The sequence below is a fragment of the Coffea eugenioides genome, chromosome 5 (assembly GCF_003713205.1).
Source record: "Coffea eugenioides isolate CCC68of chromosome 5, Ceug_1.0, whole genome shotgun sequence".
NCBI lineage: Eukaryota > Viridiplantae > Streptophyta > Magnoliopsida > Gentianales > Rubiaceae > Coffea > Coffea eugenioides.
Window position 1 is genome coordinate 49,689,884 of NC_040039.1, and position 14,779 is coordinate 49,704,662.

The window sequence follows — 14,779 nt, forward strand, 5'->3', positions numbered from 1 at the left end:
ATCACATTCACACACAAAAACAACCCTCTTTGCTTTCTTTAAAAGCACTGCATGTACAGTTAAATTTATACGTTCTGCTTCTCTTTTTCCTTGCCAAGTGGTCCGGAACCCAATAACTAAAAGAGCAGTTTTTTGCCTTTCCCTTTTTCTGGTGTGTGCATTGTAGTGCTAGTTTCTAAACATATACTTTCGTCGCATGATCCCTCCGTCTCATTTTGATAGTCTTATTTTTCTTTTTCGTCTGTTTCAAATTATAATCCATTTTTTAATGAAAGAATACATTTATTTTTTAATTTATCTAAAATACCCTTATTCAATTTAGGTTGTTATTAGTATTAACTACCATATTTAATATAGATTGTTTCTTGACCATCAATTCAAGTTTTCATAAAACCATCAATTCAAGTTTTCATAAATAATTAATATAAAGTTGTACTCTATTCAATGTAAGGATATTTTAGAAAAACAGCAATTTAAATTTGTTTTTTTAATAAAGTTAAATATTTTTTCTTAAACTGTGTGAAAAAAAACTAGAACTATCAAAATGGGACAGATGGAGTATAAAAAAACGTATACCTATTTTAATGAGTGAATTAAGGTGAAATCTTTTCTGAGGTTTCGTAAACCCACCTCAATAATGACACACGAGATCCTCAGTGCCAAAGTTATATTTATGCCAAATGTTCTGTTTATTTAATTTGTCATGTGCTATTTATTTAAATTTATTCAATCATCACGTGATAAGTGGGATTGACATGAATTTGGCACCGAGTAGTGGTATAGAGGATCCCAACTGCAGTAATGATGGCATTGGACACATAAATTGTAGAGTAAAGAGTAACGACTATGATTAACTTGAGAAAAAGCTAGAGAAGTTTTTACACATGCATACCTACTAAGTCACCTGTTTCGTTAATCATATATATATATATATGCAGAAGAAGTTACCAACTAACCATTACGCAGTATAGATTCATTTGCTTTTTCACCAAACCCCCCGGGCCGCCCCGCCTACCTCACTACCTACCTGTTGTTTTGAAATGTTCGTGGAGGATTTTGGCCTGATGAAAAGCTCCAATCGTTAAAGAAAAGATACAGGCCGAAGCAAGGAGAAAAGAGTATTGTTGTTGTCAAGCTTTTCAACAGCTCTTTTGCCCATTTAGTCAATTTGCTGTTACGCTTCAAGCTCTCTCGAAGATCATATCAGCTTCTTCAGATAGACCCTTTTCCTCTCTGAGTTTTCTTTTATTAACCCAATACGAAACTCTCTCTCTTTGGCCTTGAATAGTTAAAAGGGATATGTTCCAATCAATAATACGAGTCGATCTACAAATTAATAATAGCTTCATCATTTGACTGTATATAGAAGACGTGATAAAAAAGGCTCGATCAGGATGGATTGAAAAGAACTAGTACTTGCTACTGGGGCGATACACGTAGCTGTAGGTTAGGACTTAGGAGAGAAGGGGTCCAAAAGGATAGACACCTAGAATAAAACCACCCAACTAATTTCCATAGACTATAGTTTAATTTGCCACAAGCCAGCCAGGTTTGTGGGTTGGGTGTGATTTGAAATAAGAAACCAAGTATACCAAACTTATAACGCATGCAAACAATAAAACCAACAACGATTTGTTTCTTTTTATCTTGTCAGCTTATATTTGTGATGATGTTCTTGCCAACATTAAAGAAAGTTATTGTAGTACGAAAAATGTCAATTCATCAATAAGTATGCATGATTGCATTAGCACAAAAAGGAAATTACCAAAAAAAAAACAATAAAAAAATCACGCATGACTCTGGTATTATTTATTGTTTTCTCTTTCAGTAAATTTGTTTGAATATATGAATTTTTATTTGTTAAAATTATTTAATTATGGTACAGACATATTTTCAATCATTTTTTAATTTATTTAATATGTATCACAAAGAAAAGAATTGAAAAGATAGAAGGTCGTTTTCTTCGTTGCAGACAACACATGTCGAGCCACGTCAAAGAGAGAGTGAAATGCACACAATCTCAGACTTTGTATGATTACTTCATTGATGCCTACGGGTTATCTCCTGCGAAAACGCTTGGACTAAGTATGAGTAATCTAATGATTCTAATCTTAATTTATTTCATCAAAGATTAGTGCCATTGACTTAATCTCCGCTTTAGTTACATTTACCTGCCAAACAGATTGTTACGATCCCTCGTCTCAACCAAACAGCACAGCACGCAACAGCAACACAAGGGAAGCCAGTCCCAACTCCGTTTGAATTAGTTATTTTTTGAAAAATTTTATTATAAATTTTTTTTAAAATGCTTAATATATTATATGAATGAGATATTTTTTAGTTACTGTGTATTATTTTAACATTGTATTTGAAAAAACTTGTTTTTGAAAAAATGATCGATCCAAACAGAGCCTTAAGCAGGATAAAATTCCAGTGGGATTTCAAGAACATTTAATTTCAACTTCTTTAAAGGCAAAAAGATTTGTATCCCCAAAAATTTTTTTCTTCTTTTGGTTGTTTGAAAATGATCGTTTAAAGCTAAATTTATAGAAAATCTCATTTGACAGATGATGTGAGATTGGACCCAATCTCGGACTAAGGAGATAGAGCAAAATGGAAGTTTTGGAAATGGATTATTGGTGGTTGTATGACTTGGTCCATTCGGGGTTACGAGGATCAGATGGCACTAATATTTATCCTGAAAAACAAGGCAACTGCGTGCGAATTTTGTAGCCCTACAATTTCAATTTGGTTGCTTGATAAATGATAGATAGAGGGTTTCTTGTCTTGTAACCTAGTTGCAGGTTACTTATTGACAAGGTTGACTTGAAGGAGGCCGGCATGCATGATTGCTGCGGCTGAATTTTTTCTTTGCCGTGATTGGTAAACTTACATTAATTGTACTCCGGGGTAGCCTTTATCTTTTATGCATGGAGGGAGACATTAATATAAGACTAATTGGAGATTATCGCTTGGGAGAAGACTTTTGACTAAGGATGGCAATGGGGCGGGGGTGGGCCGGGGACGGCGAGAATTTTTTTTCCCCCGCTTAGAAACGAGGCGGGGGAGTGTACCCCCGCCCCGCCACCCGCTTTAAAAAAATAAATATATAAAATATATATATGTATATAATTATATATAATATATAATTTAATTAGTTACAAACTTATGATAATGATATTATTAGTTATATGTATTATATGATGTCTATTAGTATATATAATATAATTGATATTATTAATTATACTAATAATTATACATGTGTACTAATACAAATTATTAATTGGTTATACTAAATTTACTAATATATTTATACTAAATCCCTAATTACACTTAATACAATAACATTTTTTCCTTAAAAAAAGCACAAGAACAATAATGAATTAGTGATTGTATTTGTGCCAAAAGTGAAAACTTGACTACTTTAGTTATATTTATTTCATCATGTTGGATTGTATTTAAATAATTTTTGTTTGATTGTTTTTATAAGTTTCAATTGTAAAATTACAATGAATAATAATTTGATGATGTGTTGATATTTTAGTATTGATTATTTGCTAAAATTTAACCATAATAAAATTATATAACAAATTTTTATTAGTCCCGCGGGAGCACCCGCCAGGGAAGCGGGGCGGGGCGGGGCGGGGCGGGGATGGGGCGGGGGGAGCGGGGGACGAGGGATGGGGCGGGAGCGGGGGGAGTGTTGTAGGCAACGGGACGGGGGATGGGGGAGGGGTCCCCCACCCCAATCCCGCCCCGTTGCCATCCCTACTTTTGACAGCGACAGAATAATGAGAAATTTGCATTTTCTTTTATAACCCGTAACATGTCTCTACCCGAGCCCTTTAGACTTGAGCCGTTTGCATGTTGTCCATGTAAAATAAGCCTAAAGAATCATTGACCAATATCATAGAACCATGGAAATCCGGCTTCTAAACTCTGATCAATTCTGTAGTCTTGGGCCTGGCAATTGTAGGCTCTAGCTTTCCGCCCAAATATTGATAGGCGAAACAAATTGTTAAGTTAATAATATAACAAATTTTATAATGTATATATATGAGTGAAAAAATAGTTATAAAGATAAAAAAAAGTTATTGAAAACCGTTTTAATGATATTTACAAGAATAGTGGTTAAGGTTGAGGTACCAAAAATTATAATTTCTAGATTTAAAATCTCTTTTTTCTTCGGTGCTTCTTAAATTCCCCTCTTTCATTTCTAGAAAAAAAATTAAAGAAAAAGTTCTCCAAATAATGAGTTATCTAAGCACATTTTTTTTTCCACTATTCAGACGTTTCTGTCAAGCAAGCGGCCCAAACACAACTCTCGGCCCACTCAATTTATGGCGGGTTATTTTGTGCTGCATTAAGCTGATCAATTCCTTAGACGATTTCTTATGCTGCATTGGACTGATTCACAAATTGGGCTGGATGCTTTTAGTTGGTGTCATTCATCTCAGATTGTTCTCGAGTTGAATGAGTATTTTGTCTCTGGGATTCTTGAACTCTCAAATGTGGTAATGGTGAAAGAGATGAACCAGATTTCAAAGTGAAGATCTTAATTGTGCAAATCTCAATACAGTACGAGTAGCAGCTTTCTTGAAGCTTGTAGATAGCAAAAGAATGGTGTATTCTCCTGGAGTTTCAGTGGTGGGACAGTCATCGTGGACACCTGCAATGCTTCAATCGCGTCTCTATCAGAATTCCTCAAAGCCATTGTCCAGGTATTGAACTATGAGCCCAACTCTTTTTAGAAAGAATGTGGATTATGAAGAAGATTGTGTATCTATTTTGCTCTTTTGTGTACATAGTTTTTGCTTTACTCTTTGGTGTATCCGCTTTTAGCTCTCTTCTTTGACATGGTTGTGTATTCTTTACACAAAACCCGGGGTACTCCGGTACTGGATTTGTGTGTAGAAAGCCGAATCATGGAGAAAATCAAGAATATAAAACTAAGCTACTGGTGAACATGAAAATTCTGATTCACAGTGCATTCTGAGGCCTTCTTTTGATTAATGTAGCGTTGCTTTGAGGAGCGTGCTTCTCAATTGTTGTTCAGTTTCCTGCTAATTGGCTTGATCACTGGCCTAAAAACATTATAGAGTCCTAGGTTGGCTAAAGAGTGTGGACTCAACAGTATGACAAAATCATTATTACTAGTGCTATATGTTTCTAATGTGAATTGGTTGGAAATGGTCGATGAGAAATGGTAAAGTATCAAATAGTTGGCATCGAGTTTGTAATTTTCTTCATATCCAATTTGTGCACTTCACATGATGGATTTTTTCTTCTTCTGTTCCTCTAGGGTATTGCCTGGGAAACTAATGGCCAACTGCTGTTTAGATCATCCAATAGCAAGGAAAGCGAAGTTTAGACAAGTATTATCAGGTGTTGCTGCATCGATAATTCTTCTCTCTCAAGCCAACCTGGTTAGTACTTTTGTAGTTGTGTTTGTACTATATCAGTCAGCTGTCATTACTTCTGAGTTCTTATCAAAGGAGAGAGAATAGAGGAGAATCTAATTAGTAGTAAGATTAGATATCTGTTCCTATTTGGAGGATTAAAATTAGAAAATTTGATATTACTTGTATTGGCAAAGTTCTGCTGCTTGTACCATCTTTGATTTTCAAGCAATGTTGATATTGCTTGAGGAAAAGCACTGTTGGGCCTGTCTTTAGATATATATATTTTTGGTATTTTGTATTAAACCATCATTCCGAGTGTACAATTGGTCTACCTGCCACATGATACTTTGCAATTTGAAATTTTAGACTCCTATACTTAGATGATTCCAAGAGATTGTGGAGAGATGAGAATATTTTGCTGAACTTTGGAACTCTTTAGATGCTGGCTTTATACATTGATGTTCTCATTAGATTTTGAAGGAAGCAAAAATAAGTATTCTTAGGTGAGGTTGAGCTCACGATTGAATTTTGCTTCTCAAGGATGGAATCAAGAAATAAACTCTTCTATTATAGATAACGACTTGTTCATATACTAATATGTATTATCTTCTGTAGGCTGTTGCAGAAGATCTCACCCAGAACAACAACTTGTGCCACCTTGCAAGTGCTATAAACAGCCTGCCACCACTGCCTTTGGACAAGGGAGATGGTGAAGCCAGTGGAAAGGTCATGATGATGAGTGGTATGACAGCAAAGGATTTTGATCCTGTGAGATATGCTGGAAGATGGTTTGAAGTAGCTTCACTAAAACGTGGATTTGCAGGACAAGGTCAAGAAGATTGCCATTGCACCCAGGTAAGTGATTAGGGAATCACATTATTCTGATTTTTTTTATCACATCTTCCTTTGACTAGGATCAATTTTGCATACTTGTGGAACCAAGTTTGTTGCCTTCCAGTGTAATGTTATTATGTCTTGGTTGTTCTTGTGATCTCTGTTTGGCATGCATGAGATGCTACCAGCCAAATTCATTTCCTCAAATGAAAATGCAGGGTGTATATACATTTGATATGACTGTACCAGCAATCCAGGTTGACACCTTCTGTGTTCACGGAGGACCTGATGGCTATATTACAGGGATAAGGGGAAAAGTTCAGTGTCTTTCTCAGGAAGACTTGGAAAAAGAAGCAACCAATCTAGAAAACAGTGAGATGATTAAGGGGAAATGTTATCTACGATTTCCTACGCTGCCATTTATCCCTAAGGAGCCCTATGATGTGATTGCAACTGATTATGACAATTTTGCCCTTGTTTCTGGAGCAAAAGACAAAAGTTTTGTTCAGGTATGAAGCCAAAGCTTTTGATATGTTGTGATTTTGATAACCTGCTTTGTTAACTATAACATCCATATAACCTGGGGTTGCGTTTTAGTTACTTAAGACTTCATTGGAAAGTATATTTTTCCATTACTATTGTTCGGTTGTTTGACTCTTAATTTCAAATTCTCTTGCTTCATTAAAATTGATGTGGGTCTTAATTCTGCGGTGTAAAGTTTCTAATGAACTTGTCGATGTTATCTGATTTAGTTGTAGCACAAATGTTCTTATCCAAAAAATTGTTTCAACTTCAGGTTTTTGGTCCCTGTTTATCCAAGTATAAGGAGTAATACATAGGATATGGCATTTGTGCTCTTGATGCAGTAACTGATTTGATATAACATTTTTCTTACCAACGAATCAACATCATGTTTATTGTTTTTGTATGTCAGATATACTCGAGAACACCAAACCCAGGTACGCAATTCATCGAGAAGTACAAAGCATACTTGGCAAATCTTGGCTACGATCCAAACAAGATTAAGGACACCCCACAAGATTGTCAGGTGATGTCTAACAGTAAGCTTGCGGCTATGATGTCTATGCAGGGGATGCAGCAAGCTCTAACCAACGAATTTCCTGATCTAGAACTGAAGGCCCCTGTAGCACTTAATCCATTTACAAGTGTATTTGACACTCTAAAGAAGCTTATTCAGCTTTATTTCAAACAATAATATGATTTATCATCAGGACTTCTGCTTTGTACCATATTATAGATCTACAACCCTCAAAGATGTTTTCAAGCTGCCAATATGTAATTAGCATGTACAAGGAACTACAGTTCTTCCTCGATCTTTTCCTGGGAATGAAACATATTAGTATTTTGGTTGAAGTTTAGGAACTTTTTGTTTTCTCTGTGGCTTCTTTTATCCTGGTCAGCAAGTGGAAAGTTAGAAACTGAATGGTAACTATTCTGGCACCGAATTTACTCTGTAAAAATTGAAGTACATAATCATTTTGTGGATAGTGTAGGTTTGAAAAGCAAATATCAAAATTTCAAGTTACTTAGATTAATTTTTTTTTTTTTTTTTTTTTTTATCGCTGGGTATCGTCACTCCGGACTGGTAATACCGTCCTGTGCCACTATTCCATCGCCCGGGGAGAGCGGGCCCCACCGATCCCCGAGAGTATTACCCCGAACACTCAGCCTTGGGGTCGAACCCCAGACCTGTCTCACCTGAAGAGGCTACACAAGCCAGCTGAGCTGCCCGCGGGGGGCAGTTACTTAGATTAATTAGGGAATGTATATTTTATGTTGAACTAGTCAACATAACAAATATCACTTCTTAAATTTCTTGAGGATCAAGATGTTAATCTCTACCTTTGAAATTTCATCCGGAGAAAATATTCTGCTACTAAAAGGAACTAAAGATTTGGTATCGATACAGTCACTCGTACTGTAGAATTCACCCACTTGAAATCGCACGCTGCAGGGTAGAAACAGCATAATGTGATGGTAACTCGAATGGAACTCTAGCAGTCAGTCACAGTACAAAATCATTTGATGATTCTTGATCTAACGTAGAATTCGTTTACAGAAAGTTACATCAAATATGAAAGCTTAGCAGGGAATAACGACTCAAAAGAAGAAAAACCGTGTCCTATGAAATCAAGATACAAAAAGCCTTCATATGAAAGAATTTGGTCAAGCCTTTTGAACTGAAAACCCCAGGATAAAGTCCTTAATTTCATCACTAGCAGCCTTATCAAGGGCAGTCCGTCCTTCCGAATCCTTGACTGTATAATCAGCTCCAGCTCTCAATAGTTCTTCAATTTTCGGCTTGTCACCTTCTGAGGCAGCCATCATTAGCAGAATGTCGACTGGATGAATATTTTGCTTCAAAAGAGCGTGCATCTTATCATATGAACCCTCAACTGCGAGCATACCCATGTAATTGAAGTACTGTGAAAGAATGAGCAGAAAAATTGTTCGCCCCATTAGTCAACTGTCGCATTTGAAGGAGTAGCTTCAAAAACCAACCATGTTGGATGAACAAAAACAGCTAAAAATAGTAACAATATAATGCGGAAGCACAAAGTTTGTCTCACAAGCAGATAAACTTTAGACAGAACTGGCCATTAGGTCCACCTCACAGTTGAGAAAACTGATTCATTTTTATTTGGGAGGAAAGAACTTGCAGGAAAGATTAGCATGGCTAATGATATAAAGACTCCCACGAAAGAATCAATTTCAGCAGATTCTCCCATTCAATAACTAGACTAGAACCTAATCCCAACAGGCACCAAGCTTCTTTATCTTCTTTTGCATTTTGTCAATGTCCAGCAGCTTATGACTTATCAAAGTCAATTTGCACTAAGCCTATGGAGTACAAGTTCCTACACTAGCTACATGATTCTTTTTTTTTTTTTTTGCCCTTTTCAATCTAAATTAATCATGGTCTAATTACTAATATGACTCAAAGAAAAGGCAATTATATTAAGGATGGAAAAAAATGCAAATTAACGATACAATTTAGAAACGAAGGCAGAGGAAAGCTTAAGAGTACGTGTTCAACATCATCACTGTCAAAATCATCACGGGATTGGCTACCGTAAATGCCAGCACCTTCAGCATCCACACCATTCTTACCAAACCTGAACCAGCAAGTGGTTCTTGAAAAGCCGGAGGTTGTCCCAATTCTGGTGGGCCTGCACCATCCTAACCCTTTGCTACTGCTTCTGGGGGCACCCACAAACTGAGGAGTGAGTTTGCAGAGGATTGGAATAGAGTTTGACCCATGTGAAGAAGAAGAGTTGAGGATGGGTGCTGAAGAAGTTAACGGATTCTGGAGAACACAAGGAATTGAAGCCATTGAGGATGGTTTCAGACACGAAACGAAACCAACGGCCTTATCAGGTAGAGTTCGATGGAACGATAAATGTACTAACTACTTATATTTGTTTTGACATAAATATATCAACAAATCAGAGTGGCGCAGCGGAAGCGTGGTGGGCCCATAACCCACAGGTCCCAGGATCGAAACCTGGCTCTGATAAGAGAGAGCAAGCTTCTCTTCCCACTCGAACAATCTTTTGCGCTATTTTCTCTTTTTTGCCCCTTTTCTTTCCTTGGTAGCAACAGGAGTTGGGCCAGAAATTACACGGGCCTTTTCCAATATAGTCCATCGAATGTATTTTTGGGCCCTTTAGACTTCAAACTTTTTTTTCTCTGGTTCCAACCAACAAACTCTCTCTCTCTTTTGGGAAACAAACTCAATTTTTATCAGTAGACTAATTGACAGTTTGCGTTAAAACACTATCTACCAAATTTCGGATTCTGTTATTTCTGCAGCTCAAGGCTGATAAATCAATTAAAAAGATTGAGATGCAAATTTGAATTTGGGATATTGCCGTCCAGACTTTGAACAGTTTCTTGCGTTAGTTGCTTCATGAAACTGATTCATAATCCCAGAAAAAGAACGTACTTGGACAAACGCAGATGTCGTACGGGAGTATTTATAGATTCAGGATTCAATGGTAACAAAATATTCAGTGCAAGAAATTCATACATTTGCATCCATGGCTTTGACATAATTGGGGATTGCTTGGCAATAACTCTTAGTAGCATAGTAATATTATTAACGCTGGTCTGTTCAGAGTGGATGTATAGAAAAAAAAAAAAGGGAAGCTAATTAACAATGAAAAGGAAATGAATGCAAATAGGTAATCAATAAGTTGTCTAGCCTTTTGAAGTTTAACATTACAAAACTCCCTCTTGGGATTTACAGGATCATGTGCTTATTCGCATGGCATATTATTATTCATCTTGCAGATGAAATTAGGATTAGGATTCGGATTTAGTAGTAGGGGTATGGTTGCGGTGGCTGAATTTGGCATTCCTTTGGTTGAAGGTTGCATATCCCGGGGAGCTGTCTAGCCTTTTGAAGAATTTGTTGTTGCTGCTGCGGTCCCTGCTGGCCATAGGGACCCTCACCTTGCTGCAATTGCTGAACAACCTGCTTAACGGCCTCACACCGGCATTGCTCGTCGACGTTCCTCAGCTGCTGGCAGCACTGCCAGAGTGGCTGCTGCTGTTTCCCTTCTTGGTTCAGGAGCACGGGCTCGTAAGGGCTCTCCTGGCTCTGTTGTTGCAAGAACTGCTGACACTGTTGGAGCTGCTGCGGCCTTTGTTGAATCTGCTGCCTGCATTTCTGCTGAGTCTGTTGCTGCTCCTCTCCGGCGTCTTGGTCCAGTTCCTCGTCGATGATGGCTGTTATGGTGGCTCGAAAGCCAGATACTCCAGCTACAGCCAAGAGGGCAGTAGCCAACATTGCTGCAATCACCGTCATTCTTGCCGTCATCTCGCTTCTCTCCTTCTGTGATGGAACAGCTAGCAGTGGGCGGAGGGTATTTATAGCTGAGCTTGGGCCTTGCATGGCTAGAACGTGTAAGCTGCTGCTACAGGGAGTGAAGATTGCTGTGGGCGGAAGAAGGGGTGAGGTGGCTTTGATCAAAGCATTTAAGCTTCCACGTAGCAAATCAACATGCAAATGCTCCCTCCCATCTTTCTTCTGTACGTTGGATATGCCTGCATTCTCCATTGTTGAAGTTGAGGATGCAAAATACACATCGGCCCAAATACACATAGGCCCAAAGACTCCATAATCTGTTGTCACTATTAATCTTCTGTAATTAACCTAAGAAGATCAGAAACATTGACCCCAAAAAGATTAAGGGGCAAAAAAAAAAAAAAAAAAAAATAAAGGGCTCAAAAGACTAAAGTCATGTGATGTTCACGTGTAAGAAATGTGTGCCGTCAATTTATTTTTGATCCTGGTCCCCTGTGAGAATGAAGGCACAACCATATGCTCTGAAATCTTAAATTAATTTTGGTACTATTACCGCATTAAATTCCTTAACTCTGGTTTCATGATTTTCTTGCGGGACTCGAAACAGTCACAAGTTGAAAGCGCCAGGGCAGTGAAAAGAAAGCTAGCAATCCTCAAATCAGGAAAAGTTCAACTTTTTTCACTCTTCATTCCTGCATATCACATTCACCTAGCCAATTGGGCCCGGCAATGGATTGTTTGTTTCAACAATGTATAGTGATTTCACAAAGGGTCACCATGAATCCAGATTAAAAAGTGGTTAGAAGATTGTAGGGGGAGTTAAAAACTTTCTTCAATGTATTAAGCCATCAGCACATGAATACAATGAATATGCATCTCCACCCATACCCTCTACAAAGGCAATCTCCACCTCAGATAAAGAATATAAGGTAGGGAATTCATGTGAAGATCACAAGATGTTGAGCCTCACCAAAATGCCACATACTCTAACCAAAACAAGTCCCCGGACCACCAACTCTCTTCAACCAGAGGCCTCAAATTTATCTTCTACATTGCATAGGAAGGCGGTATCTAAATCCAGCACCAATGCACTGCAGATACCAAAGAAAATGACTGCAAAAACTACTCCAGTTGAAATAGGCACAAGAGGCACTGTTGGATCCCTCATACTACAAGAAATCGAATTTTTCAGCCAGCTAGAATTAGGTTGTCAAGACAGCTTACACAAACCTTGTAAACCGACAGAAAAGCCATCTTCAAGTAGCTCCAACAAAATCAACCGTGGATATTTGGCAACACCACCCAAAAAGAAGAGAAGAGCAGGCAGAAAGCTTATACCCAGCATGTGCAACATGGTAGACGTTGCAGAGAGCAGCCAGCCAACTTCAAAGTCTGGATTTTCTTACAGGAATTTGAAGGCTGATATTAAGAGTTTGCAGGCTTAGATAAAGCTCTCAGATAGCTTTGAGAAACCGAGCTTCTTTAGGCGATTGGTTATAGGGCTCGCCCATGCTCTATCTTGGCTCCCACATTTTATGTCCACAACTTCAGCCATGTAAGATAACCTTTTGTCAGATTTCTGTCTAATAGGTGTTCCATCTATTGAAATGTTATCTGAGTTGAGCATCGGAATTTGACTCTTCCGAGTGTAGTGCTTGGTCTTCCGGATGTTTTCAGGATTAACGTGGTTAGTGTGACCGCTGCTGCTTGCTTTATTCACCTGGGGTCTAGACTTGAATGTCTTTTGCTTAGAAGTGCCAATAGGAAGCAAATCACAATCAGCTGGTGCATTTACCTGAAGTTCAGGTTTCACATTTTCTAACTCCCTTGACATAAGGGCACCAATTGTCCCCATAGTTCCAACTTTTATTGAGCCTCCACCACCCCTGATTTCTTCTAGCGTCTGAACCATTTCTTTTACCGTCCCAACTCTTTAATTTCCAGAAAGGTTTCAACAAAGAGTCAACAGATTCAGTTTAAGACCCTGCATCGCAATAGCACCAAGGATATAATTTGAGATAGATCTCTATTGGAAAAATATATTGTGCCATATAACATTTTGTTTGGATTTTGACAATAATGCCTCCACATAAGCATTAACACCAACAATATGGTACAAGTGCTGTTTAACCAAACTGTTAACATGTAGTAATTTTTTCTTAAAAGCACAGATGGAGAAAGAGATGAAGTGTTGATGGCGTTTAGTTATGTCAGTTTCTAAATTTAGCTTTAGCATCGATTACCAGATAACAGACCATGCAGGGGACGAGAATACACAAGTGGGAAACAAAACAGGAAACTTTGCATGTCTTAACTAAAAAGTCTCCTAAGAACAGCAACCATTAGCTGAAAACACCATCCAAATATGACTCTGATAATGTGACAACATCAGTTACAGCTATGATGGGAAATTACAAGATATGGAGCTATTGGAGCAATTCAGTGCAGAACCTGCCTTAGTAAATACTGATGAACTTCAATCGATCAACTAACAGGCACTCTGGAACATTAACCATACAATCATTAAGCATGTGTATTCCAGTTAAATTGATCAGACAAAACAAGAAGGCCTGACTTCAAAGAGCAGAAGATTATTATCCAAATATATCAGAAAATTAAAAATTGTGCAGTACACCTCCCCACCTCACCAGACATCGCTAATTAAACAGCACTGAGCTGGCAAAAGGTGCTCATTAAGGATTACAGACATTGCAATCAATTTGAATTATTGCAAAGCATTAGTTGACTTCATACAGAGGGACTGCTAGCTTTAATGAAGAAGACCTCATAAAGCTGTTTTCAGATTTTATCCAACAGTACAGTAATGAAATGCACAATACAAGAGCAAAAGGTGGTGCCTTTAAACTCTACAGATCATCTAAAACCCCACCAACAAGAACCATAAACCCTCATAAACTAAATGTCCCACAGAAGATAGAAAGACATGGCACACAGCCTATTTATACTTTTATAGGCTAAAAAGGTTGAAGTACAGATGGTTTCAACTTTCAACCCCAGCAAATATAGGAACAAAGAAGACAAATTGCCATCAAATCGAAAAAGGTAAATCAGTGAGATAACATTCAACAGCCATGAACCAACGCAAAGATTTCTTCCGTGAACAGTTCATCTATAATTAAGGGGAAAAAAAAAGTTTGCAGATCTAAACTAAGTAAAAAGATATCGAGAAGTTCTAACCAAAAGGGCCCAATCAGGGGAATGGACGCAGAAATCAAGAAACAGAATTTACCTACAAACACCTGAGCGTGCGTTGGAGCTCTCAAAAGTGAACTTAGTGAAGGAAGGAAGGGTCCCTTGACATCCCTTTAAACCAAAGAGATGGAAGAGATAAATAAAAACTCTAAAAAGCCAGAACTGATACCTACTAGAGTAAGTAAATGAAAACAGTAACTGAGCTAGCAAAGATGGAGGAGTCTTCAGTCTTCACAATTCTCCAACCACCCCAAGAATCTTGAAAAAGGGTTGCTACGTCCTCTACCAATCTAGACTGCGGTTATTCTGTCACCATCAAAATCTTAAGTGATGCGAGATTTCACATAAGTCCAACTTTATAAGTTAAAGCTATGTGACTTATTTAGCATGGCAGCTTATCTAACCAGTCAAACGGAAGGTTTAGGCAATATCCGACAAGAAATCATATCATGTCCTCTAATAATAGGATTACGCTCCCTTTTGTCCTTTTTCGCCTAGT

General features: G+C 37.8%; 4 protein-coding genes and 1 non-coding gene across 5 annotated transcripts; 2 read left to right on the forward strand and 3 right to left on the reverse strand.

Annotated features, from left to right (window-relative positions):
• The first annotated feature begins 4,415 nt into the window (after positions 1-4,415).
• On the forward strand, positions 4,416-7,610 carry LOC113770249 (chloroplastic lipocalin). The gene is made up of 5 exons (XM_027314659.1): positions 4,416-4,721; positions 5,303-5,426; positions 6,018-6,257; positions 6,455-6,745; positions 7,171-7,610. Exons 1-5 carry the CDS (start codon positions 4,621-4,623, stop codon positions 7,450-7,452), a joined length of 1,038 nt encoding a protein of 345 aa, XP_027170460.1. The 5' UTR covers positions 4,416-4,620; the 3' UTR covers positions 7,453-7,610.
• Positions 7,611-8,244: 634 nt separating this feature from the next.
• On the reverse strand, positions 8,245-9,625 carry LOC113770167 (protein LHCP TRANSLOCATION DEFECT). Its single transcript, XM_027314558.1, has 2 exons — positions 9,286-9,625; positions 8,245-8,681 (listed from the first exon to the last, which is right to left on the reverse strand). Exons 1-2 carry the CDS (start codon positions 9,589-9,591, stop codon positions 8,424-8,426), a joined length of 564 nt encoding a protein of 187 aa, XP_027170359.1. The 5' UTR covers positions 9,592-9,625; the 3' UTR covers positions 8,245-8,423.
• Positions 9,626-9,702: 77 nt separating this feature from the next.
• Positions 9,703-9,774, forward strand: TRNAM-CAU. The gene has a single exon. It is a non-coding gene; the product is annotated as a tRNA-Met (tRNA).
• Positions 9,775-10,430: 656 nt separating this feature from the next.
• Positions 10,431-11,112, reverse strand: LOC113772330 (2S seed storage protein-like). The gene has a single exon (XM_027316922.1). The coding sequence runs from the start codon at positions 11,077-11,079 to the stop codon at positions 10,576-10,578; it is 504 nt and encodes a 167-aa protein (XP_027172723.1). The 5' UTR covers positions 11,080-11,112; the 3' UTR covers positions 10,431-10,575.
• Positions 11,113-11,790: 678 nt separating this feature from the next.
• LOC113770586 lies at positions 11,791-14,596 on the reverse strand. The gene is made up of 2 exons (XM_027315097.1): positions 14,318-14,596; positions 11,791-13,051 (listed from the first exon to the last, which is right to left on the reverse strand). The coding sequence occupies exon 2, from the start codon at positions 12,977-12,979 to the stop codon at positions 12,509-12,511; it is 471 nt and encodes a 156-aa protein (XP_027170898.1). The 5' UTR covers positions 12,980-13,051; positions 14,318-14,596; the 3' UTR covers positions 11,791-12,508.
• Positions 14,597-14,779: the final 183 nt, after the last annotated feature.